General features: G+C 41.7%; 1 protein-coding gene across 5 annotated transcripts in view; it reads left to right on the plus strand.

Moving 5' to 3' along the window:
- Positions 1–24,955, plus strand: part of NEK7 (NIMA related kinase 7) — a 136,520-nt gene that overhangs the window by 67,944 nt on the left and 43,621 nt on the right. For 4 of the 5 annotated variants that reach the window (XM_060091466.1, XM_060091465.1, XM_060091468.1 and 1 more), the window contains exons 3-5: positions 1,544–1,684; positions 11,844–11,906; positions 14,126–14,236. In XM_060091466.1, coding sequence (XP_059947449.1) covers positions 1,544–1,684; positions 11,844–11,906; positions 14,126–14,236 — 315 coding nt within the window. The remainder of the gene's footprint in view (positions 1–1,543; positions 1,685–11,843; positions 11,907–14,125; positions 14,237–24,955) is intronic. The other variant, XM_060091469.1, reaches the window with a different exon arrangement.

The raw sequence follows: 24,955 nt of genomic DNA on the forward strand, positions 1-24,955 counted from the left end.
GCACGGGCTCAGTTGCTCCGCAGCATGTGGGATCTTCCCAGACCAGGGCCCGAACCCGTGTCCCCTGCATTGGCAGGCGGACTCCCAACCACTGTACCACCAGGGAAGTCCCTTAATGTTCAGTCCTACTAGAGGGGGCCCAGTCAGGCCCCACAAGAACGTCATGTTTACTCTGAGTCGGCTCAGAGTAGAGCTGGTTCAGAAGGATGTGAGCAGAGTGGTAAAAGGCCAAGAAGAGTGTACTTATCAGTAATCCAGGAATCTCGAAAAGGCTCATGTGTGCTTAGCCAAAAAAGAGAAGATAAAAGGGCATGTGATGGCTAAACTATTATATTTTTATAGGTAGATTGCTACAGATAGATTATGAGTGTCATGAGGAGCTTAAAAGGTAATATTCCTTGGACATGTGTGGTAACCTCAGCAGCAGACAGTGTTGGATCCTAGTGGGTGTTCAGTTCAGGTCTGTCCTGTGACTGGTTGAATGAATGAATGAGTGTGTAAACGATGAACGAAAGAACTAGGACAGTGGATAAAACGTATAAGGAGCTGGGATTAGCCTCCAAATGGGGACGGCTGGGGTGCTGCCTCCCGGCACCTGTAATTCTTTCTCAGCACCGTTGGGAGCCCCTTCCCTGTACCTGTGTAAGCTCTTTCAGAGCAGAAGCATTTCTGATGCATCTCTGTTTCCCTAGCAGCTAGTACAGTGCCTGATGCGTAGTAAGTACTAAAAAGTGTTAGTTTCAAAAAGAAATGACATTTTCCACAAACAACAAAAAAGTATTGTTTAAAAATGTAATTATGTACTAAGTGACAGAGGCCAATCTGAAAGGCTACAATACTGTATGGTTCTAACTATGTGACATTCTGGTAAAAGCAAAACGATGGGTACCGTAAAAAGTCATGGCTACTGGGGGTTAGTGGGGAGGGAGGGGCGGATAGGCAGAGAATAGAGGATTTTTAGGGCAGTGAAAGTATACTGTATGATACTGTAATTATGGATGCATGTCATTATACATGTGTCCAAACCCACAGAACGTACGACACCCAGAGTGAATGTTCACCTAACGTGAACCACGGGCTTTGGGTGATAATGATGTGTCAGTGCAGGTTCATCAGTTGTAACGAACGTCCCACTCTGGGGGGGGTGTTGGTAACGGGGAAAGCAGTGCACGTGTGGGAGCAGGGGGCGCATGGGAGACCTCTGCACCGTCCTCTTAGTAGTGCTGCTTTTACACAATTACGTCTTTTTAAAAAAACCTTAATGCTGAGGTGGTAAACTCACTGCCACTGGAATTGTTCTTGGTAGAACTTAAATGATTGTCAGGAAGTTTAGAAGATTTTCATACATTAGTTGGCAGGTTGGACTAAGTGAATTTATACGTATATGTGTGTATTTTTGTATAATATGAATAGTTCGATAAATACTTGTCGAGTGAATGGCTGTCTGCAGGTTTACCATAGAAATCACCTACTTATGTGAAGACAATCAATGATTGTGTGTATATTGTGTGATTGAAAACTTTTCTGACTTTTTTAATTACAGAAGGCCTTACGACCGGATATGGGCTATAATACATTAGCCAACTTTCGAATAGAAAAGAAAATTGGTCGCGGGCAATTTAGTGAAGTTTATAGAGCAGCCTGTCTCTTGGATGGAGTACCAGTAGCTTTAAAAAAAGTGCAGGTAAGATGACTTTAATTATATAAATCCACGTAAAATTATACTCTGTGAAGAATAAATAGAGAAAAGTACATCCTGAATGATTGGGTCATGACAGTCTTAAGTTGAGAACGACGGGAAAGAATAAAAATTGTACTGTAAACACTTGCATTAAGTGCAATCCATGGTGGAAATCATTTTTTAGTTTTAATACTATTTTTAAAGTTCAGCTGGTTTTGTTCACCCAGATTCAGTAATGACTAGAATGATCTTAGAAAAGCTTTCACAGCTCTAGGTTTTAAGAGGCAGATTTGAGTTGTCACCATGGCTCCTAACTGGACGTGTGGCCACGTGTTGTATCCTGAGCTGCAGGCACTGCAGGAGGAAACCAGGCTCACAGAATGCACTGCCTAATGAAGTCAGTAAAGGGCAGGCAAGGGTAGGGGGAGGTTTTCGTTAATGTGGAGAGCCACACTGGCAATAAATGAAAGAAAACTGAAGTGAACTTTATTTACTGGAGAATACAAACAAAATGGAATAGGTAAACTTAGAGGATTGATGTCCTACGTAAAATCCGCACGTTGTATTGGTATCATTCTAGCATCAGCTCTGCTCTCCAGTCCTGACTCTGTCTGGGTTCCTCAGGTCCATGGACCTGCCCCAGCTCACCTGGCCAGGCCCTGCCCCAGCCCGAACCCAGGACAGGTCACTGCCCTGACGGGTCCACTCGCCTCTGGTCTCGAAAGCACTTGCCTTTCTGCCCCAGAGTGTGTCTGACATTGTACCGTTTTACTTCCCTTTTTCAGGGAAGGTCATTCTTGTTCACACCTGCCTGTAGACTTCCCATTTTACTCTGCAGCCTTGGTGTCTTTTCTGTGTCGAAACCTGCAGAACCTCAGTGTCCTCTTACTATTATTATTATTATTTTAATTTCATAAGGGATCAGTATACTTGCAACAGCTATTGCAGAGGTGAACAGTTTTCACTCATATTTTTAAGCAAATAGTAAATATCTATGAAAGGTTTTATGGGGCATATATGTTAGATATAGAGAATAGGACAGATGCTCTCATGTCCACCACTTGCCTTTGACACACTTCTGCCATCCCCTTCCTTCAGAGGTCACCATGTCCTGAATTTGTGTGTATTGTTCCTTTGCTTTTCTTTAGAGCTTTTCTCCAAATCTGTGTACATTTCTGAATAAATCTGTTGTTTGCTTTTGCATTTTTGAACTTATATAAATGTCACATGTTGGTGTGTGTGGCTATGCTTTATTCTTTATATATCTAGTATTCAATATGTAGGTACGCGTGTGTATGTGTAGTATTACATACTACGTGTGTATACTGTCCAGTTCTTGTTACGTGCTACTGGTTGTGTACAGTTGTTTGCTGTTACAAACAGTACTTCCGTGGTGTTCCTGTGTATGTTTCCTGGTGCACACACGCAAGAAGCTCCCTTTTGCATGTGCCTGAGGATGGAAGTGATGAGCCCCAGGGCCGCGCACAGTCAGTGCTGCGAGTTTATACCGAGTTCTTCCAGCGGTTGCACCGTTGACCTTCTCTCCAGTAGCACGTGAGGGTAGCCGTCTTCTCTCCTGTAATCTGCCATTTACAGTAAGAACATAAAATATACAATGCGGATATTAGTGTTTATGACACAGATGACTTTGGGAATGATTATTTCCTAACAACAGAACTCTGATCCTTTTTTTTTTTTTTTTTTTTTCGGTACGCGGGCCTCTCACTGTTGTGGCCTCTCCCGTTGCGGAGCACAGGCTCCGGACGCGCAGGCTCGGCGGCCATGGCTCACGGGCCCAGTCGCTCCGCGGCATGTGGGATCCTCCCAGACCGGGGCACGAACCCGCGTCCCCTGCATCGGCAGGCGGACTCTCAACCACTGTGCCACCAGGGAAGCCCTCTGATCCATTTTTAAAATGTATTGAATTTCTACTATGTACCTCTGGGCACTGAGGGGGGGGGGAAAGAAGCTAGCAATTTTATTCCTGCTCACCAAGGGAAATAGAGTCTATGTAGAGCAATAAAACGTTAAACCCTGTGGCGTGGATTCCTGGTTTCCCTAGTTCACAGAAAGGAAATGTTAGTATGAGCTGTTGGCGTGGCCAGGCTGTCGAGGTGAGACTGGATCCTGGAGAGCTCTGAAACCAGGAACAGGACTTTGAGTAGGAGGGAAGTGAGGATTCACTATGGATTCTCTAGGAGGATAATAATCTTCAAAATTGGTTATTTTCAAGATAAAAGTAGAAGCTGAACACACAGAACTGACTAGAGAGAAGACAACTGCTGATTTGCCCCAGGTGTCAAGGCGGGGCTGGCTGGCTGGCTGGCTGGCTGAATGGATGGATATGTGGGTGGATGGATGGGTAGGTGGGTGCGTGGGTGGGTGGATGCTTGGATGGGTGGATGGATGGATATGTGGGTGGATGGGTGGATGGATGGATGGATGGATGAGTGGATGGATAGATGGATGGATATGTGGGTGGGTGGGTGGGTGGATGGATGGATGGATGGATAGATATGTGGGTGGATGGATGGGTAGGTGGTTGCGTGGATGGGTGGATGCTTGGATGGGTGGGAGGATGGGTGGGTGGATGGATGGAGTGAGAGAGCATCCAGGTGGAGTCCCTGCGGCCTTCCTGGCTTCCCTCTCCCCCCTACCCCCCACCCCCAACCCTGAGTGTGGACAGAGAGACAGAGCTCAGTTCTGTCTCTAAGGATTGCGTTTTAAATCACAGAACCTTGTCATTGGAAATACTTAGAAAGAAGGGGAGAAAGAAGGGAAAAGGGAGGGAGGGAGAAAGAACAGAAGCTCTTCCAGGCCTCTTGTAATACCGTCTACATCGTTTCTGGTTGCCTGTATCTTTCTTTCCTTTGACTGGAAAATTGAATGGACAGGAGTGGATGCGCATGGTCGTGTTTCCAGTCAGTGCAGGGTAGATGCCCGTCCAGCTGCCCACACTTCACACTATGGTAAACCCCAGACCGCTGCCTCCCGCTGTGCCGAGTTCAAGTTTGTCCTTTGGGCTTTGCCTTCTTCTGTGCTTCTTAGGGTTGCTATTGGGACATACTCTAGTTTAAACGTAACTCCTTTATACAAGAGAGAAATGATGCTGTAAAGATATTCTTAGCTTCTGTAATTAAGGAACAGTATCTTAAACCTTTCTGAGGAGAAATATATTTGCATTTCAGACATGTTATTGATTTTTGTGATGTATTACACTTGCGCTGAACAATAAAGACCAGGGTTCTTCCTTTTTAAAAATCCACCTCTGCAGCTTAGTATGAAAATGTTTTGAACTATTGTTGACCAGACTCTTTTCCTGTCTGAAGAATCCTAGCCCCTCTTCAAAAAATTCATATGGAATCAAACATTGGATTTCCTCATGCAATTTGTTATTTTAAGGCTACTTTACTCGTCTAAAGGGCCATGTCACTATTTCAAGCTCTTCTAGAATCCTTCCTGGTTGAGTTCATGTGTTGAAATGTTGCGTTTATAACTCATTTCTCTGCTCATAAGTCTTTGATGAGACTCCTTAGAAGCAGCGTGCAGGTTCCTCAGCGTAGTTCTCCAGGCTCTTCTGTACTTTGTCCTGGGTGTCAGGTTTCACTTTTCTGTGGCCATCTTGCCGGAAGCCCTGGTGACTTTCCTGGATGTTTGCCTGTTACCTGTGTGTGGAAAGGAAAGAGTGTGTACTGAATGCACGTTCCTCCTTTGAAATCATAAAGAGGTTGAGGGCCTGCAGTGTATGACAACATTAACCAACCTTCTAGAAAATTTGCCCACATCCCGTCATGATTTGTTTGCCAAAATTAAGGTGGTTCTTAACTGATGGAACCTTTTGAAATTCCACATACTGGCTTTGCTGCCCTGTCTCCCTGCTTCCCTTGCTGCTGCTCGTTCGGTTCACTTCTCCAGTGTTAGCGATCACCTGATGTTCAGCGGTTAGCGTCTTAAGGCTTTGAGAACACCAGCATGAACAGAATAACGGGGGTCGTGGATCCCAGTGGAAGTGCAGCCAAGGCACGTCTAAAACAGTGAGGGAGGCACCACAGTGGGCGCAGCCTTGAGGGGCCCAGGGTGAGAGGGAGGTTGGGAAAGTCTTCACAGGTGTCGGGCTGGGTCTCAGAGCCACAGTTCTTTGTGTTGGAAGATTATCAAAGAATTGTTTTGATCTGGTCCGCTTAATCTGTTTCATTATACTTAGTTCATTGATTAGAGCTGTGTAATTGGAATTGGTAGACGTGATGTTATAGCATGAACTTTGGGTTTTTGTGTCTCAGTTCTTTGACCTTTGTTACCCTGACTTTTTAATCGTAGGTGAAGTAGTTTGATCCTTAGTTCATTAATGCTTAATTTGTCTTTTCTTACTCTTAAGTTGTATGCCTAAATAATACTGTTTTACTGTGGGACATCCATTGTCAGTCAGTGACATTTATTAGAGTCACTTTTGTATAAAGCACTTTTGTATACTTACAAACAAACATAAATAGTGATAATATACAGTATTTGTTCAGATTCACCCTTTTGATCCGGGTCATCTCAAAAAAACTTTCTGAAAGGACAAATATTCTTTGATATTTGTTTTACTTATATTTACTTATATTTGATGATTATGTTAAAGCATTCATCAAGAATATCACTTTTTAGAGTATATTAATGAGTATAACTTGCTTTTTTACATGTGTTAACTTTAGATTAAAGATTTTGCATGTTTGCATGTAATTAGACATTAGGATTTGCATGCAATTAGAAATTTATGGGCAGTAGCTTCTTCCGTAATGCATACACTGATTTTAATATATTTGTAACACTTTATAGCCATATATTCAGTCTCTTTTTCAGTGTTCACTGTGATTACGGAATTCGTCCTGCAGCTTTTATCAACTTCACTATTTAATCCCTATAGACTTCTTTGAAACTTTCAATACATACTTGAGCAAATGAAAATTAGGAAGCATTTGTAAGAATAATTTATATTATATATTTTTTAAATTGGAGAATAATTTAGTAACTGATACTAGTTTACTTGTCAAGGAGACAGAGACGTCATCTTAAAAAATTAAAGCTTCTTAATTTTATTTGTTTGTACTTTCAATTTTATTTTAGGCATTTTGAGGCATATAAAAATGTAGTAAATTTTTAGCCTTATTGAATATTTAGAGAATGGGGCATTCTAGTTAACAAACTTTGGGGGTTATAATGAATTAAGATATATACCATAAATAGATTACTAACATTAAAATATTTAACTGATACAGTGGACATCAATGAAGTAATTTAGTTATTTGTCCAGTTTTTGATGTTTCACAATTTTTTTTTTTAGCATCTCATGGTACCTTAGGGTCATCATTAAGATAAATGCAAGTTTTGATTATATGAGTTTATGTTAAAATTTTTAAATGAGAAACTCTTCTAGTGGCCAAGCCCGGTGAGTAAATAGTGTTCTTTGTGTGAATCTTCTCCCTCCTCGACATCCCCACTGTCCTCCCCATCCTCTCAGTGCAAGGTGCTTCTCTTTCCTTGACTTGGGATGCGGGGACATCATCTTCACTAGGGTTTCTTCCCCTTAGTCTGTGCCCAGCCATCGTCATTCTCTTCTGTCCTTGAAGCCCATCCAGTTCAGTATTTGTTCCATCTTGCCCCTTGTCTGCCAGTCTGCAACACCCCCCCCCCCCTTTTTTTTCTTTTCTTCTTAAATATGTTTTCAGCCCCTTGCTCTCATTTTCCTCTGTCCCGTCGCTGGCACCCTGCTGACTCTGCCGAGACCAGGCGTCACGGTTGCTCAGCCGCCCCCCCTCCCCCCCCACCTGGTCAGCCCGCAGCACTGTCACAGCCCACCTAAAAACTACCACCTCCTCTGAAGCCTCAGCCACGGCCCGTTTGCCTTCACACTTAGTGGAGACGGGCATCTCCTGTGTGACAGCGGCGACCTCTGCCATCTGCTGTGCTTTCACGATTGCACAGCCATCCTAATTCATCTTCCCTGCCCGCGCTCTGGACAAGATCTTTCTCTTCTGTCTTCCTGGAGACTTTTCCGGCTGCTGCCCGTTTCTCCCGCATCCGCCTCTCCTCTCCTGCAGTGTCATCACTTGACTTTCTTACTGACGTCTCCGTAGTAACTGTTGCTTCACCACCCACAGCTTCTTCAAACCACACTGGCTTGGTTCTCCTGTCTTTCTGGTTATCCCTTTTCTTATTTCCTTCAGTGGCATCTCTTTTTCCCACTCGTTTCAGGATATTTCTCACCGTCATGATTTTGGATTGTTTGCTTCTCCTGCACCACCCTGACCCCTGTAGGGTGGCTTCTGAACCTCTGGAAGCCCTGACGCCCTGACTAAGCTTTGCTGAGCCTGAGGCTCTCAGGAAGTCTGAACAAAGGATGAATTTCCTGTGGTACATATTAGAAGCTTTTTAATTTTAAGCAAACAGGGCTGATTGAGGCCCTAGGAGTTAGATCACTATATACCAGCCTGTTGAGTTAAAAGGCATCCCCTTGGAAACAAAGGGTTTTTTTTTTTTTTTTTTTTTTGTAAGTAATCATGGAAAAATTAAGGGCACAGACAGGTATCTAGTTCCTTGCCATCATTTGCCAGGGCCTTAAGGAATCCACGAGGAAGAAATTGAGTCCTGTCTTTTGACTTGAAGTTCAGACACGTTGGTGCATGAAGAGAGGAAGGCTGACGGCCGCTGGATTACAGGCCTGGGTGTCAGAGGAGCGCGGTTCCTGGCTCCAGTGCAGAGCTCTTGGAGCCCTCACCCGGCTTAACTTCCGCCCCCCTCTCCACCCCTTAGGGGCCTGTGTATTGAGTCAGGGAAGGGCTGGTGGTAGAGACTTTCATTATTCGGAGATTATCTTGTTCGATGATTGTAATTTACGTCTAGAGAGGCCACTCAGCCCTTCTGCCATGGATTTTCTAACTCCCTCACCCGTCTTCCATCCTTCAAATAAGAAAGTCTGTGCCTACCACTCAGCAAGTGTGGGAACCAGAAGTCATTGTGGTGCACCTGCGTTGCAAGGGGCAGGAACACCGGGAAAGACAGAGGCACAGTCCCAGGGTGAGATCAGAGGAAGGACGGAGGGCACGTGGGAAACAGGCCTCAATGTGGGACAAGCTGCTCGGTTCATTTATTCAGACTCTGTGAAGCTGGTGAGGCCCAGATGTTTGGTTGAGATTTCCATTTATGTGAGATTTATTTAAAGTAAGATGTAACAGGTTTGTCAAACTCTCTCAGTATATTTTTTGAAATACTTCCTTCGCTACATTTTAAGTGTTTTTTTCTCCGAACAGATTTACAGATGCCCTTTTAAGGACATTTGTGTTTAAGTCACTTGAAAGCCTTTTCCCTCCAAAGATACCCCGGGTTAACCTTTTCAGTTTCATTAGTCGTGAGTAATTTTGGCAAAATTTAAAGGTGACAAAAGAAAACTTTTTTTTTTTTCTTTGCGGTACGCGGACCTCTCACTGCTGTGGCCTCTCCCGTTGTGGAGCACAGGCTCCGGACGTGCAGGCTCAGCGGCCATGGCTCACGGGCCCAGCTGCTCTGCGGCATGTGGGATCTTCCCAGACCGGGGCACGAACCCGTGTCCCCTGCATCGGCAGGCGGACTCTCAACCACTGTGCCACCAGGGAAGCCCAAAAGAAAACTTTTTAAATGATTCAGAGAATACTAAGAATGTATCAGCCAATCATTTGCCTAAACACTGCTAATAACTTTGCTCTTATCAAACATTAGTTTAAAAACCCAAAGAAACTTTGGTAGAGCTGGAAAGATGCCTTCTGAAGACAGGCTTGTAAATAGTTTATGAAAATCCAGATTTTTTTTTTTTCCATGTGTATTGCCTTTTCTTGCTCACGGAATCAGACAGCTTTGAATCTATGTCTGCGAATGATTTAATCTGAAGATTCAGTTTCTGTTTTTGTCTTGACATGCTGGCTAAGAGAAAAAGCAAGATAAGATACTTCTGAATTTCCAATTAAAAGTATTTGGGGGCCTCCCTGGTGGCGCAAGTGGTTGAGAGTCCGCCTGCCGATGCAGGGGATACGGGTTCGTGCCCCGGTCTGGGAGGATCCCATATGCCGCGGAGCGGCTGGGCCCGTGAGCCATGGCCGCTGAGCCTGCGCGTCCGGAGCCTGTGCTCCGCAACGGGGGAGGCCACGACAGTGAGAGGCCCGCATACCGCAAAAAAAAAAAAAAAAAAAAGTATTTGGTTCAGAATTTAGTTTTGCCTTAAATGCGCCAGCAATGCTTCATTCCTCAGTGTTTGAGAAGTGACTTTTGGTATTGAGAATTCAGTTCAAGTTAAAAGTTAATTTGTAATTCTGAATTAGGTTAATTATAAGTTGAATTAAAGATTCATGATTTCATCATGGCACCGTTCTTTGTATTTTTTGTCTAGTTAGGGTTTCCTAGAGCTCTCATACACATTCTCATCTTGCTCAGTCTTTCGTGTTTTAATATTTTTCCATCATAGAGACATTGATTACTGGGAGATTAGATTTATACATGTCTCCAAGTTTGTGATTTTTTTTTTCATTTTAATCACTAGTACCAGAATGATCCTTTCTCTGTTTCCTTAAAAAAAGTTTTCAGGAATTCCTTCAAGGTCTAAGACATTCAAAATTTTGTACTTCCCCACATTTCTTCAAGTTGTATCAAGTCCCCTGTGAGTGGTAGTTCCCGAGAATGGCATCATAGATAAGTAGTGTGTGTGTGTGTGTGTATGTGTGTGTGTGTGTGTGTGTTTCATATCAGTAACTAACATCGAGTTCAAAATTTTCTGTTTACATTAATATGTGTTATAGTTGTTTGATTTGTTATTTAGTGACAACATCATTTTTCTGGCACCTTTTGGCATTTGGGTAATGAGTGGCTTCCCTATGTGAAATGGCTAAATGTAGAGTTTACTCCTTTAAGTAATGAACTTGTCATTTTACTTATTTCTGTAAGATATCTTTCTGAGGTGCATTGCACTTTCCTGCATATATGAATCAAGCATTGGAAGCCCGGGCAGCCACACCCCGCCCCTCGAGGTGCTCACATCACTTTGTGCAGCAGAACTTGCCGGTTGAGTGTCGTGTTCTGTGCTTCAGGCTGCAGTCTGCCCCTGACAGTGTGCATCCTGAGGACTGCAGGCTGGTTCCCTTATTTATAGCTATAAATAAACATAATGATAAGTTGGCATTCAACACAGTTTTGTGAATCATGGAAAAGCAAGAAAATGAACGTGTTATCCTCATTAATGCTTGGAGTATTGACTTATTAAGATTTATTTATTGTTAATTTTCCATATGCTTGGAACATTGAGCGATTTGTCTTCAGAGACATACTAAAGAGCCCTTTGTATTATTTATTTTTATGTTTTTTACATTAGATCAACGTTTCTCAACCTTTTCTTTATTTTCACCCCTCACCTTTTTAGACATTTTTTCCCAATTATGTCCCCCACCATGAAATTTTAATTCATAGATACAGTGTGTCTGTTTAGGTATCGTATGTATATCTGTGCTTAAAAAGTGTAAGACTTTGTCACCCTCTCTCTGAAGAACCAATTTTTACTTCCTTAGAAAATTGACAAGGGTATCAGCCCTGTCAAGAATGCATGCATTAGACCTTTTAGACCTGATTTGATCATATAGATTAATGGTTCAGAGCTTGGGTTATAGTTGGATAACTTGGAGAATGAATTCTGGCTGCTCCATTAATTACCTGTGTGAACTTCTGCCAGTTTCTTAAGCTTTCTAAACCTACTTTCCTTCATGTGTAAAGTGGGAGTACTAACATTATTGTCCTCATGCGGATTAAATGAGAATTAAACGAGGTGGTTCATGCAGTATATTTAGCACATATTGTTCAATATTTTAACTGTTATATTAATATAGCACAATCTCACAACTTCCGTGCTGTTCGATTTGAACTTAAGACTTGAAATATCTAGCTCTTCTCTTTTCGCATTTTTAATAATGACTGCCTCTGGAGGGAAAACGTAACCTCTAGTCACACGGGATAAAATACCTGTAGATCTCCACAACTCCTAAAAGCTAATTGGAAAGAATACTTCTTAGTGTGTGTGGAATTATGTGCAAAGTATTACAGTGGACTTACATGGTAACTTGAACCATAGATTGCTATTTTATTAAGTAATTCTGGATTTTATTTTTAGATATTTGATTTAATGGACGCCAAAGCACGTGCTGATTGTATCAAAGAAATAGATCTCCTTAAGGTAAATAACAAATGAACTGTTGACTGTTTTGAACATAACTGAGTAGGTTGATAAAAGTGACTTATTAAAATATCACACACTTAAAAACAAAAAGATTTTTGAGATACAGCTTATGCTGCACCGATTTCAAGTAACATATAAGTTTGAAATCAATATATTGAAGAATGCAGTTACCTTTTGGATTTACTGTATAATAATTTAATTGGAACATTTGGTAGGATTAGCTTTTTTTTTTTTTTTTTTTTTTTTTTTGCGGTACGCGGGCCTCTCACTGTTGTGGCCTCTCCCGTTGCGGAGCACAGGCTCTGGACGCGCAGGCTCAGCGGCCATGACTCACCGGCCCAGCCGCTCCGTGGCATGTGGGATTTTCCTGGACCGGGGCACGAACCGGTGTCCCCTGCATAGGCAGGTGGACTCTCAGCCACTGCGCCACCAGGGAAGCCCTGGTAGGATTAGCTTTTTTCCCCCATTTCAAACTAGAAAATAAATAAAATAGACATAAAACATTGAAGAAATTTTTTCTCGATTATCCCAGTTAGACATATTCTAAATGTTAAGTAATGTAAATGCATATTAGCATTATCTCAAGGTATGGTATATTGAGAATGTGGACTGATCCAAATGGCTCACATTTTTTTTTGTTTGTTTGGTTTTTTTGCGGTACGTGGGCCTCTCACTGTTGTGGCCTCTCCAGTTGCGGAGCACAGGCTCCGGACGCGCAGGCTCAGCGGCCAGGGCTCACGGGTCCAGCCGCTCCGCGGCATGTGGGATCTTCCCGGACCGGGGCACGAACCCGCGTCCCCTGCATCGGCAGGCGGACTCTCAACCACTGCGCCACCAGGGAAGCCTGGCTTACATTTTAAAAATAATATTTCCAGGGCCTCCCTGGTGGCGCAGTGGTTGAGAGTCCGCCTGCCGATGCAGGGGATACGGGTTCGTGCCCCGGTCTGGGAGGATCCCATATGCCGCGGAGCGGCTGGGCCCGTGAGCCATGGCCGCTGGGCCTGCGCGTCCGGAGCCTGTGCTCCGCAACGGGAGAGGCCACAACAGTGAGAGGCCCGCATACCGCAAAAAGAAAAAAAAAATAATAATAATATTTCCATATCTTTTTGCAGATGTAGAAAGGGTGATGTAAAGAGTATGTCAGAATTAGCTTTTCAGTTTCTCATCCACTCAAAGGATAGGACTGACATTTCAGTTACCTTCACACTGCATTTATTATAGTGAAATTTCTTTTGAGGAATTCAGTGGTTTATGTTATATTTTTAATTTTTGGATAAAACTTGGATGATTTTTATGCCATCCAGTTTTGTTTGTGCCTGAAGTGAATCAGAGCTATTCAAAAAGATAAGAGTAAGATCAGAAGGAACCATGCTTTCCACTGTTCTATTTGTTGTAGTTATTTCCTGGGACATGAAGTGACTGCTTTAATAAACCTTTGTTAGAGAAATAATATATCATCATAGAAAATGTGGGAGGAAAACCTTTAAGTAGAAAGAAGAGAAGAAAATCCTGTGTATATACTCTTTGGAATCATTCTTGAATAAGCTTCTTTGAGAAATGATTTGTCTTATGTTACCTTGCTTAAAGATTGAATGAAAAGATTGTACAAAAAGACTGTAAATGTATATAGATTTATGAATATATTTCTACAAGGTGAAATTTTTTAGGTAATTTAATAATCAACCCCATAGATAAGTTCAGAATATTTATATTATTTGATGTAAAAGTGATATTTAGATACAATATAGTAGATGCCAAATTTTTACCACTGGCTGGAGTTATACTAGGATCACCCTTAACTTCAAAATAGTAGTAAAGAGGAATACTTTATTTAACATTGAGTGGCCTTAAATGACAGCTGTCATTTTGAAGGATATAATTTTTAACAGTTGGTGATTTAATTTAGTCATTCATTTATATGCATGTATTTATATATTTGTTCAACATAGCAATACTTTTTAAAATTTTAAGTGTATAATTTACTCTATTATTTCTAATAAAAATATTAAAATAAAAATGATGTCTAGTTTTACTTTCAATAAGTACAATACTTATTTCAAAATTCACTAGATCAAAGAAAAATATAGTCATGTTAAGATTTCTGTAACTTAAAAATGAAATGCAGTAACTAACTTTATTCTTAAGATACGAAACTGACTCTTGGGAATTTACAGTAATAAAACTTTTTGATGCCTGTTTGTTTTTTTTTTCCTCAGCAACTCAACCATCCTAATGTAATTAAATATTATGCATCATTCATTGAAGATAATGAACTAAACATAGTTTTGGAATTAGCTGATGCTGGTGATCTATCCAGAATGATAAAGGTAAGTTTTTTTTTTTTTAAACTGAAGATTTATTTTTTCTAATAGAGTTGTAGGTTAAAAATGTAGGCATGTTAGCTACTTTAAAGACCTCAACGCGGTGCTTAACATAGGTAGCCCTGTAATAAGTGGTAGGCAGTAGTGATGATTATGATATATGAAGCTAGATACCTGGTGAAGTCACACTGGATATGTGAACACTCCAAGACCAACCTGGAAATAGACCGAGGGCTCGTCTTCTGTAAGCTGAAGTTATAGTTTTGCAGCTTGATTTCTCCAGCCAGAGCACCCTCAATCCTGCATCTCTGGACATCAAACAGAGGTACTAGTGGGAGATTGTAGAGCAGCCTGACCTGGGCTGTCCCTGCTCCTGGGAGGGATGCTCAGAGAAGAAAGTGGGCCTTAGATTCAAACTTGCACATCAAACCCTGATTTGACCACTTAAAAGTTATTTCTTTTCTAAGGGCATATTAATTGGGTTTAAGTTCAGCTACAAGTTATAGAAACTGCCAAATAACAGTAGGCTAAAAACTGCTTATCCTTGGGCTTAACTTACTTCTTTTTTTTTTAATTTATTTTTTTGGCTGCATCGGGTCTTAGTTGTGGCATGCAGGATCTTTCATTTCAGCGCGTGGGCTCTTCGTTGTGGTGCGCGGGCTTCTCCCTAGTTGTGCTGTGCAGGTTTCCTCTCTCTAGTTGTGGCGCACAGGCTGCAGGGTGCGTGGGCTCTATAGTTTGCGGCATGCGGGCTCTAGTTGAGGCACGTGAACTCAGTAGTTGTGGCACGCGGGCTTAGTTGCCCCGTGACATGTGGGATCTTAGTTCCTTGACCAGAGATCAAACCCATGTCCCCTGCACTGCAACGCGGATTCTCTACCACTGGACCACCAGGGACTTACTTAACTTCTGTGTGCCATATTTATTCCAAAACAAAATAATAATAGAGGGCTTCACTGGTGGCGCAGTGGTTGAGAGTCCGCCTGCCGATGCAGGGGACACGGGTTTGTGCCCCGGTTCGGGAGGATCCCGCATGCCGCGGAGTGGCTGGTCCCGTGAGCTATGGCTGCTGGGCCTGTGCGTCCGGAGCCTGTTCTCTGCAACGGGAGGGGCCACGGCAGTGAGAGGCCCGCGTACCGCAAAAAAAAAAAAAAAAAAAAGAAACTACTTCATAGGGTCGTTTTAAATGATGAAGTAATTGATATTTACTAAGAACTTAGAAGAGTGTCCCATGTATAGGAAGGCTATGTAAATGGAAGCTGTTGTTGTATTATTAGTGTTATTATGTATATTTCTCTGTTGCATAAAATTCTGGGGCTAATATGGCGGTTCTGATCTCAAATTCTCAGAGACCAAGCCTGTTTACAGCTGATCCAGTCGTAGGCATGGAGGGAGAAAGGGGACTGGCTGGCTGTATCTAAGGCACGTCACTGGATGCTGCCACACACTGTTTTCCGCTTCATCCCACTGGCCAGAATTTCATCTCATGAACGTGTGTAGGTGCAGGGGAGGCTGGCATGTGTAGTCTTCATTTGGCTGTCCATGTGTGAGCTAAACCTTCTCTTACTCTGGAAGCTGAATTGAACAGTGTGGAAATCAGCAAAGACCAACGAAATGAGAAAAACAAGAGCTGTTCATTCTGAGCCTGTTCCAGCAACGGAGTCAACCACTGTCACCAGCGTGTTGGCAGAGATTCTCGGGCAGGTAGAGGAGGAGGGACTCTTTATAGTGGATGAAAAAGGAGGCTTCGGCTATGCCCTGATGGGAGGCCACTGGCACACAGAAGCTGTTGGTGAGCTCACTCCAAGTCAGGCATCTTAGGTGACTGGCGAGGCTGCGTATTTGGCTTTCTCTGGTGGGTCCTAAGTTGGAAGCAAGGATGAATATTGGGGAAGCTGTCAGTTATTACATCCTGGCCATCTGGGGCCGACTGTTACCGAAGTTACTGGATTGTCACTAGAGAGAGCGGTCTGACCTCCGCCGAGCCTGATAGAGCAGGCTGGCTTCCCGGGCTGCTTGTTAAAGATGGAAGGTTGGTTTCCTGGTCAGGTTGCTGGGGATTGTGGTTCAGAGTTCTGTTTTTATATGTGGTCTGGCCATTGTCTATTTGTATATTCAGTCTCTTAACAGATACCTGAGCACAACCAGTGATCTCTGCTACATGGAGTTCTTGTAAGGAAGGGGTTTTTAAAAACAGTGTTCGGTGCTCTGTATGCATTATCTTGTTTCCTCGTCAGAAGAATTCTCAGAGGTAATTTTGACACCTAGAGAAGATAAGTATCATTACTAATAAATAGAAGAACTGTATTTGAAATTAGGTTTGTCTGATGTAAAAACCCATGTGTTTTTCTTTAGTGGCCCTTAAGAATTTTTGTATCACAAAACTCCTTTGAAAAATCAGATGAAGACTCTTGACCTTTTCCCCCGGAAAATGCTGATACATACACAATTTGCATTCCATTCCAAGCCCTTTGCAGATGTTCTGATCAAGGTGTTTGTGGGTTTACTAGCAGTAGCTGAGAACCCTGCTCTCCAGTGTGAGTTCAGTGTCAGCCACTTAAACTCTCATTACTTAACTTCTCTTAGGGTCAGTTTCCTCGTTTGTAAGATAGAGACAGTTTTGAGATTGCTTTCTAAATTATAAAAACGCTACAAAAAAGGAGGATAACATTCCTGCTATCACAGAATGCTATCAGGCTGGCTCTGTTTAAAGTCCTGTGGTAGATGACACACTTCCCATCAGTTGTCTGACTTTCTGTTGTAGGGACTTCCCACCGCTACCACAGATAGCTAACCACCAATTAATTTGCAGTGTCTGCAAATTAATTAACAATAAAAAAATGTAGTCTTCATTTTAAAAAGAAATGCAAATACACAAATGGAAAATCTTACAAAACAGCTCCCTATCAAGATGAGACACATAAAAGCTCATGTAAATAATCCTTACAAGAGAGACAACTAACATAAAATTCTTTGCTTGAAACTTTAGGTACAAGAGTTATTTAATTACTTATAGTGCAAAAGAAAGAGGTCAAATCTCTACTGAGCAAATGCCTGCTGAAGCAGATAAAAGAAACAGACAATTTCAGTTACAGAGTCTTGCCCTAGATTGAGAGCTTGATGATTTAGGGGCTTGATTGTCTTTTAGAGTTTTTGCTCTTGTTCAATCTGGTTTTCTTCCTTTGCTGCTCCTACTTCGCATATAAAGATTGCTGTTCCTGGCCTAATGCCAAGGCATGCCTGGGCCTATGACATTTACCTTGGAAGAGTTCTCCTATCCTTTCACACTTGAGAAAACTAACTCAAAACCAGAGTGCCTTACAGAAGCCCTGTTATCTCCATCTTCAGCAGATTCAGATTTCTTCGGCCCATGAGGAAGGAAAAATATGTCAGTGTGATCTTATATTTATTGTGGTGGTGAACTCAGCTCCATATTCAAACAGACTTGCCATCCCTCGACATTACCAAGGAAATTTTTAATCAGCTGACCCTGTGGATCTAGTAAGATAGTTTCAGAAGAACAGAACTCTGGTAACAAGTAATAACTTACCATTATAGAATGGATAGCTATACCCTTAGTCAGGGGCTACTGATTAAAATTGAAAGTATCTATGATGTAAAAGACTATTTAGGGAACTTTTTTAAAAAATAAAATATATCAACTGATTCCTTGTAAGTTATAAGCTTTTAGAGCAACATAGTGTACTTTGGTAGAATACTGAAGTGGCTCTTCTTGACAGGATTAGTGCTATCCTTCCTCCGTCCTCACCCATAGGCTTTACTGTGTAAGCCTTGAATGATCCTGTCCTTTGTTAGAGCCACCATCAGTCTGCCTAGTCAAGATAGAAGACATTCTTGGGTCTGGTTTTCCAGATCCTCTTGGAGCTGCACTTCTAAAGGTTGAAAGTAATACTATCAAGTCTGTAGATCTTACAGTAATCTCAGCATAATGACCATAACAGAAAGTTTGACTAGTGTTCAGAATAGAAAGTTTGACTAAGCAGATTCACATGAGTAGAATGTCTTCATATCCTGATTATAGTCATGTATGCCTTTTGCAGTATGATATTCTAGACCTGACCAAATACCTAATTGTATTGGGAGAGAGTAATTTAATAACTTGGGAGCATCTGACCTGTGAGATCTCTCCTGGTCCTTCATCAAACAGAATTACTCTGATTATGGATTGATGCATTTCAATAGAACACATTGTTGTGGCTTTTCTCTCCATTTGACTTAGTAAGCATAGTGTTTATTATTTTTTTAAATATAAAATATCTCTGATTACTTTTCTCAAATGGTGAAAGCCTTAACTTTCCTCCCTGCATTTCCATCCCCCAGATAAACCACTGACTTTTATGTGCATAAAAACCTTTCCAATTTTATTTTGTATCTTTACACACATACAAAAATATATACTGATTATGTATTTTTTCTCAGACGCATCACAGTGTATTTAATTATTGCTGTATTATAGACAGTTGGACTGTTTCCGTCGTTTAATTCTTACAGAGAAAGCTCCAGTACAAAACCTTGTGTATTTCAATACAACAGTACCATACACACTGTATTTAATAGACAGTTACACAGATTTCTGTAAACAATATTGCTGACCAATAGGGTATATGCATTTTAAATCATAACAGATACTGCCAAATTGTTCTCTCAAATAGTTATACCAATTTGTAGCCTTAAAGAAAATAACACTCTTTAATTTGTTTATTTACTGGACATTGACTGTGTGCTGTACGCCTGGTTTATGGCTTCTTGGAACTTGTCTAGGAGAGAGGCATTTAACTGGCACTCATAGAAAACTGTGTAACTGGAGTTGTAATAAGTTTTGTAAAGGAGTAGGATAGGTTAGAATGGTAGTTTGTACCAGACAGACTGGGAGCTTCTGAGGGTGATAGAGGACTCTAAGCAGTGATGCTGTGGCCTTGATTTAACTACTTAATCTTAATGATTGAGCTGCAGTTTCCTTAGGTATGAAATTGGGTTAATAATACCTGCCTTATAGTCTTCCTATGAGGGCTAAATAATATATAGGTATTTTATTTTTGTAGGCATATGTACAGATGTGTGCACATACTTAAGTATTATAATTACATGTGCCTATCTGAATGTGTGCTATCTACTTGATAGGTACTGGAACGTTCTTTATTCTGTTTAAATACGCCGGTCACCCCTTCTCCCCTCTCCTCTCACCACACTTCACAGATGGCAGCCTGCCTCCTCTTTCAGCCTGACGTCATCTTCCTCCTGTGAACGGGCGTCATCAGCCAGGATGCCTTCACCTTCCCATGGCCAAACCTGCGGGACCAGCCTGGCCTTCACTCTTCTCTCTTCCTTCCCTCCTGTCTCCGTATTCCTTGTTGGACAGAAGGGATTGTGTGCGTCGCCACCTGGGTTCTTTGTTCTTTCTCTACCCCGATTCTCAGAAACCTTAGTTATCTATTCCCCATCCTGGAGGCATCTGCTGGGTCCTTCTAACACCACTTGAACATGCTCAGGTCACTGTTACCTTAAACACGTTCACACGCACACACGTGCATTCACACACATGCCGCCTTCACGCATTCATTGATTCATCCGAGAACTGTATGTCTAATGGGGAAGACAGAATGACAGGCGAGTGGAAATGCAGTATGTCAGACGTCGGTCAGTACAGTGGAGAAAAAGGAAATCAGGTTCAGAGGAGGGTGTTGCTGCTCTAAACCAGACGGTGAAGGGAGGCCCTGCTGAGTTCAGTCCTGCCACCCGCGCCTCTGCCTGGCTTTCCCTTCCCGCTGCCCGAGTTCTGTTTGTCTCCACAGTCAGACACTCACTCCTGACCCGGCTTGAAACACACCACAGGGCATGGCTCTCGAGTGAGCCGTGCCATTCAATCCAGTGGCCGGGTCCGGTCCTCGATCTGCTTGATCCTTAGCCGCCTTTGCCTCTGCTTTTCCTCCCCTCCTTCTTAAAAGACTCCCCCTATGGCTTGTTGAGTCCCAAAGTGCCTTGGTTTTCTTCCTGCCTCTCTGGAGACTCTGATTCTTCTTGACTGAGTCCTTCTCTTCTTCCTAGTCTTTAATGACGGAGTTTTGAAAGTTTCAGTCCTGGCTTTTTTTTGCTTTTTGCTTTTCCCTCCCTTCCCAGTTGATCTTGTTCCTGCCGGTGGATCAGTTACTCTCGAGGCTCGTGTTGATCCAGTTTCTTATCTGTAGTGTGGCGCTCTGTCTGAATCCTGAGCACACGCGATTCCCCTTGTCTGCACGGGGACCCGTGGTTTCCCTCATGGAGGCTGCCCCCGGCTGTCCAGGGCGCACGCTGGACCCCAGCAGTCTTCTCGGACATTCTCTCTCTGTTACCTCCGCTTCTCAGTCTGTCACCGAGTTCTGTTTACTTTCCTTCTCAGCGTCTCTCAGATTTCTCCACGCAGCTCTGTTTCCGTTTCTCTCCCTGCTGAGTGAAGGACTGTCACCTCTCACCCGGAACGTGAGAGCTTTTTTTTTTTTTTTTTCTTCTTCTTCTTTGTGGTACGCGGGCCTCTCACCGTTGTGGCCTCTCCCGTTGCGGAGCGCAGGCTCAGCGGCCATGGCTCACGGGCCCAGCCACTCCACGGCATGTGGGATCTTCCCGGACCGGGGCACGAACCCGTGTCCCCTGCATCCACAGGCAGACTCTCAACCGCTGCGCCACCAGGGAAGCCCGAGAGCTTTTAAACTAATCCCCCAGCATCCAGGATCCATCCCTCAAATCTATTCTGTTTCTCCACCAGTCTTTAAGAGAAGTGAGGAGGGAGAGAAAAACAAAGAAAGAAAAACCTCTGCTTTCAGACCTTCCTAGAGTTTCCCACTGAGGTAAAGATAAAGATGTTTGACGAGACGTACAGAACCACGTGTGATCCAGAACGTAGGCTCTCGGAGAGAGGAACCCTCCTCTGCGTCATGTCCTCACGCGCCCCTCTTGCTGAGGACAGAGCCCTGCCCACAGTAGGTGCTCAGCAAACCCTTGCTGTAGAATCTGCCCCGCCTCCCCTCCCAGGCCCCAGCAGCGGCCTCTCAGTTCTTCTTTAGGGCAGTCGAGCATCAGCTCCCGCTGCCCCAGGTGCTGTGCCCCCCAGGCTGGCTGGGCTTATGTCTGTCTGTCCTTCGGCTCTCTGCTCAGACATCACTTTCTCAGGGATGGTTTTCTTTGACCTGTAGACGGCTTTATGCTCTTAATACTCCCGGCGTACTCTTCTCTCACTGCTTCGTAAGACATGAATGCATTTATTGGTGGCATTATTTTCCTGATGTCTGGATTTCCCATTTGACCTAAAGCCCTGCTGACTACAGGGGACTGTGTCTGCTTCGCTCATCAGCCTGCCTTCATTTTCCAGGGAGTACCTGGCTGATAGTAGAAACTCAATAAATGTGTGGAGAGTGTATGTGTAACAGTTGATTGTCTCACCTCTGTTCCAGGAGTCCATCAGTAAACATGGGTGGTGGTATGACAGGCACATGTTTCCTACTGTTTCATACTCCGGTCCCATGAGGAGTTGCTAAGATATCGAGTGACATGTGGCTTGAGAGGAGACAGCGTTCTGATCCAGGAAGGGGGTTTTTTGGCCCTAAGAAATCCTAGAATTGTTTTCTAACCACTTTGATTTGTGTTATAAGCCAGTCTTTATAAAAGAGACCACATTATGGAAAAAATCATAGGAACTTCTTTATGAAGGAACATGACAGTGACTTAGTGCTTTATAAAGGACAGCAGTAGATACTTGAATTGTAAGAAACGTGATTCATTTCTTTTTGGTGAGTAATATTGTAAATCATTGTTCATCACAACAATATATTTCACTGTCTCAACTCTTCAGCTTAATTGGGGTAGAAGAGGAAATATAGCTCCTGGTCTGTATTCCAGAAATGAACCTCTGGATAGCACTGCATCAAAGATTTTTACAAGTAAATAATTAATTGGTTTAGAGCAGGCTGACAAATATAATTAAGCAATTTATAGTGGAAATATTCAGTATTTCTCTAATTAGTGACAGAGGAATACCTGAGGCTGTGGTCAGATGAAATACTTCCCAGATGAGTTTTAAGATAAAAGGAAATCCAGAATTTTTCATCATATTTTTCTTTATCATCAGTAATCAGAATTTTAAAGGAAAGACTCTTACAAAAAGTCACAGTTGGATTATAGTTTATCAAGTTGTGATATATATATATGCTATACATTTTCTTTATTGTATCCTAAATTGGACCCAACACATGTTCCATTTTGTAGTATGCCTTATTAATACTATTTATTTCACTTTTCTGTTGCTAAGAAACATATTTGGTGATGGAGACTTAGTATAGAGGAGATAAGAGATTAATCTCAGAAATATATAAACTAGAGCTTTGTTTATTACACTTTGTCAGTAGAAATATTGCTAAAATATATTTAAAATTTTCATAGCCTATTTTGCCAAAATATAGTTTATTCTTTGAACTATTTATAAGTTCCTATATTTATAATTGGCTATTAGAAAGTCAGTTTGAGACAGATAGAAGAAAATATAAGTGCATATATTTAACATTATATTTTTTAAAGCTATACTTTACTAAAATATCAGTAAAACAAGATATAACCCAACATAAAAAGTCTCATGAAGGAAAACTCAGAAGTTTGTTATCAGCCAAAAAATTGTCATACCACACCACACTGGCTAAGAAGGAAGTAAATATTATTCTTACAGATTTTTTTTTAGTGAAATATGAAATACAAATAATTTAAATTGAACTCTGTTTTGTGCCAAGAGTTTGGCACAATCTCAAATAATTAGTTAAAGCTATCTTTTTTCCCCTCCAATTTTATTGAGATATAATTGAGATACATCACTGTATAAGATGTACAGCATAATGGTTTGACTTACATGTAATATATTGTGAAATGAATATCACAGTAAGTTTAATTAGCATCCATTAGCTCGTATAGGTACAATAAAAAGAAAATGCAAAAAAAAGGGAAAAATGGTTTTATTCTTATGATGGGAACGCTTAGGATTTATTCTCTTAACAACTTCCCTGTATATCAGACAGCAGTGTTGACTGTAGCCATCATGCTGTACATTGCATCACTAGTACTTATTTATCTTATAGCTGGAAGTTTGTACCTTTTGACCATCTTCCTCCAGTTCCCCCTCCCCCCTCCCCTGCACTTCTGGCAACCACAAATCTGATCTCTTTTTTCTATGAGACTGTGTGTGTGTTTTTTATTTAGATTCCATATGTAAGTGACATCATGCAGTATTTATCTTTCACTTAGCACAATGCCCTCAAGGTCCATCCATGTTTTTGCAAATGGCAGGATATCCTCATTTTTTATGGCTGAATAATACTCCATTGTATATGTACCACAACTTCTTTATCCATGCACTGATTGATGCACACTTAGGTTTTTACCATGTCTTGGCTACTGCAAATAATGCTGCAGAAACATGGGGGTGCAGATATCGAGTTTGTTTTCATTTCCTCTGGATATATTTCCAGAAGTGGAATTGCTGGATCACATGGTTTTATTTTTAGTTTTTTATTTTTAGTTTTACTTTTTTGAGGCTCCTCCACGGTGGCTACACCAGTTTACAATCCCATCAACAGTGTACAAGGGTTCCCCTTTCTCCACATCCTGGCCAGTATTTGTTATCTCTTGTCTTTTTCTGATGGCCATTCTAACAGGCATGAAGTGGTATCTTATTGTGGTTTTGATTTGCATTTCCGTAATGACTAGTGATGTTGAGCATCTTTTCATGTACCTGTTGGCCATTCATATATCTTCTTTGGAAAAATGTCTACTCAGGTCTTTTGCCTGTTTGTTAATTGGATTATTTGGGGGTTTTTTGCTATGCAGTTGTATCAGTTCTTTATATATTTTGGATATTAACCCCTCATCAGATCTATCGTTTGCAAGTATCTTTTCCCATTCTGTAGGTTGTCTTTTCACTTTTTGATGTTTCTTTTGCTGTGCAGAAGCTCTTGAGTTTGATGTCATCATACTTGTTTATTTTTCATTTTGTTGCTTATGTTCTAGGTGTCATATCCAAAAAATCATTGTCAGGGAGCTTCTTCCTATGTTTTCTTCTAGGAGTTTCATGGTTTCAGGTCTCACATTTAAGTCTTTAATTCATTTCGAGTTAATTTTTGTGAGTGGTGAAAGATAAGGGTCTAGTTTTATTCTTTTACATGTGGATGTCCAATTTTCCCAGTACCATGTATTGAAGAGACTGTCTTCTCCCTATTGAGTATTCTTGGCTCCCTTGTCAAGTATTAGTTGACTGTAAATCCTTGGTTTTTTTTCTCGGCTCTCAATTCTTTTCCATCGATCTATGTGTCTGTTTTTATGCCAGTACCATACTGTTTTGATTACTGTAACTTTGTAATATAGTTTGAAATCAGGAAGTGTGATGCTTCCCGCTTTTTTCTTCTTTCTCAGGATTGCTCTGGCTGTTTGGGGTCTTTTGTGGCTCCGCATAAATTTTAGAACTGTATTGTCTACTGCTGTGAAAAATGCCATTGGAATCTTAATAGGGATTGCATTGAATCTATAGATGGCTTTTGGTAGGATTGACATTTTAATAATATTAATTCTTCTGATCATGAACATGGGATTTCTTTCCATTTATTTGTGTCTTCTTCAATTTGTTTCATCAATATATTGTAGTTTTCTGAGATCGTTCACCTCCTTGGTTAAGATATTCCTAAGTATCTTATTGTT

Source organism: Mesoplodon densirostris, chromosome 2, assembly GCF_025265405.1.
Source record: "Mesoplodon densirostris isolate mMesDen1 chromosome 2, mMesDen1 primary haplotype, whole genome shotgun sequence".
Taxonomy (NCBI): domain Eukaryota; kingdom Metazoa; phylum Chordata; class Mammalia; order Artiodactyla; family Ziphiidae; genus Mesoplodon; species Mesoplodon densirostris.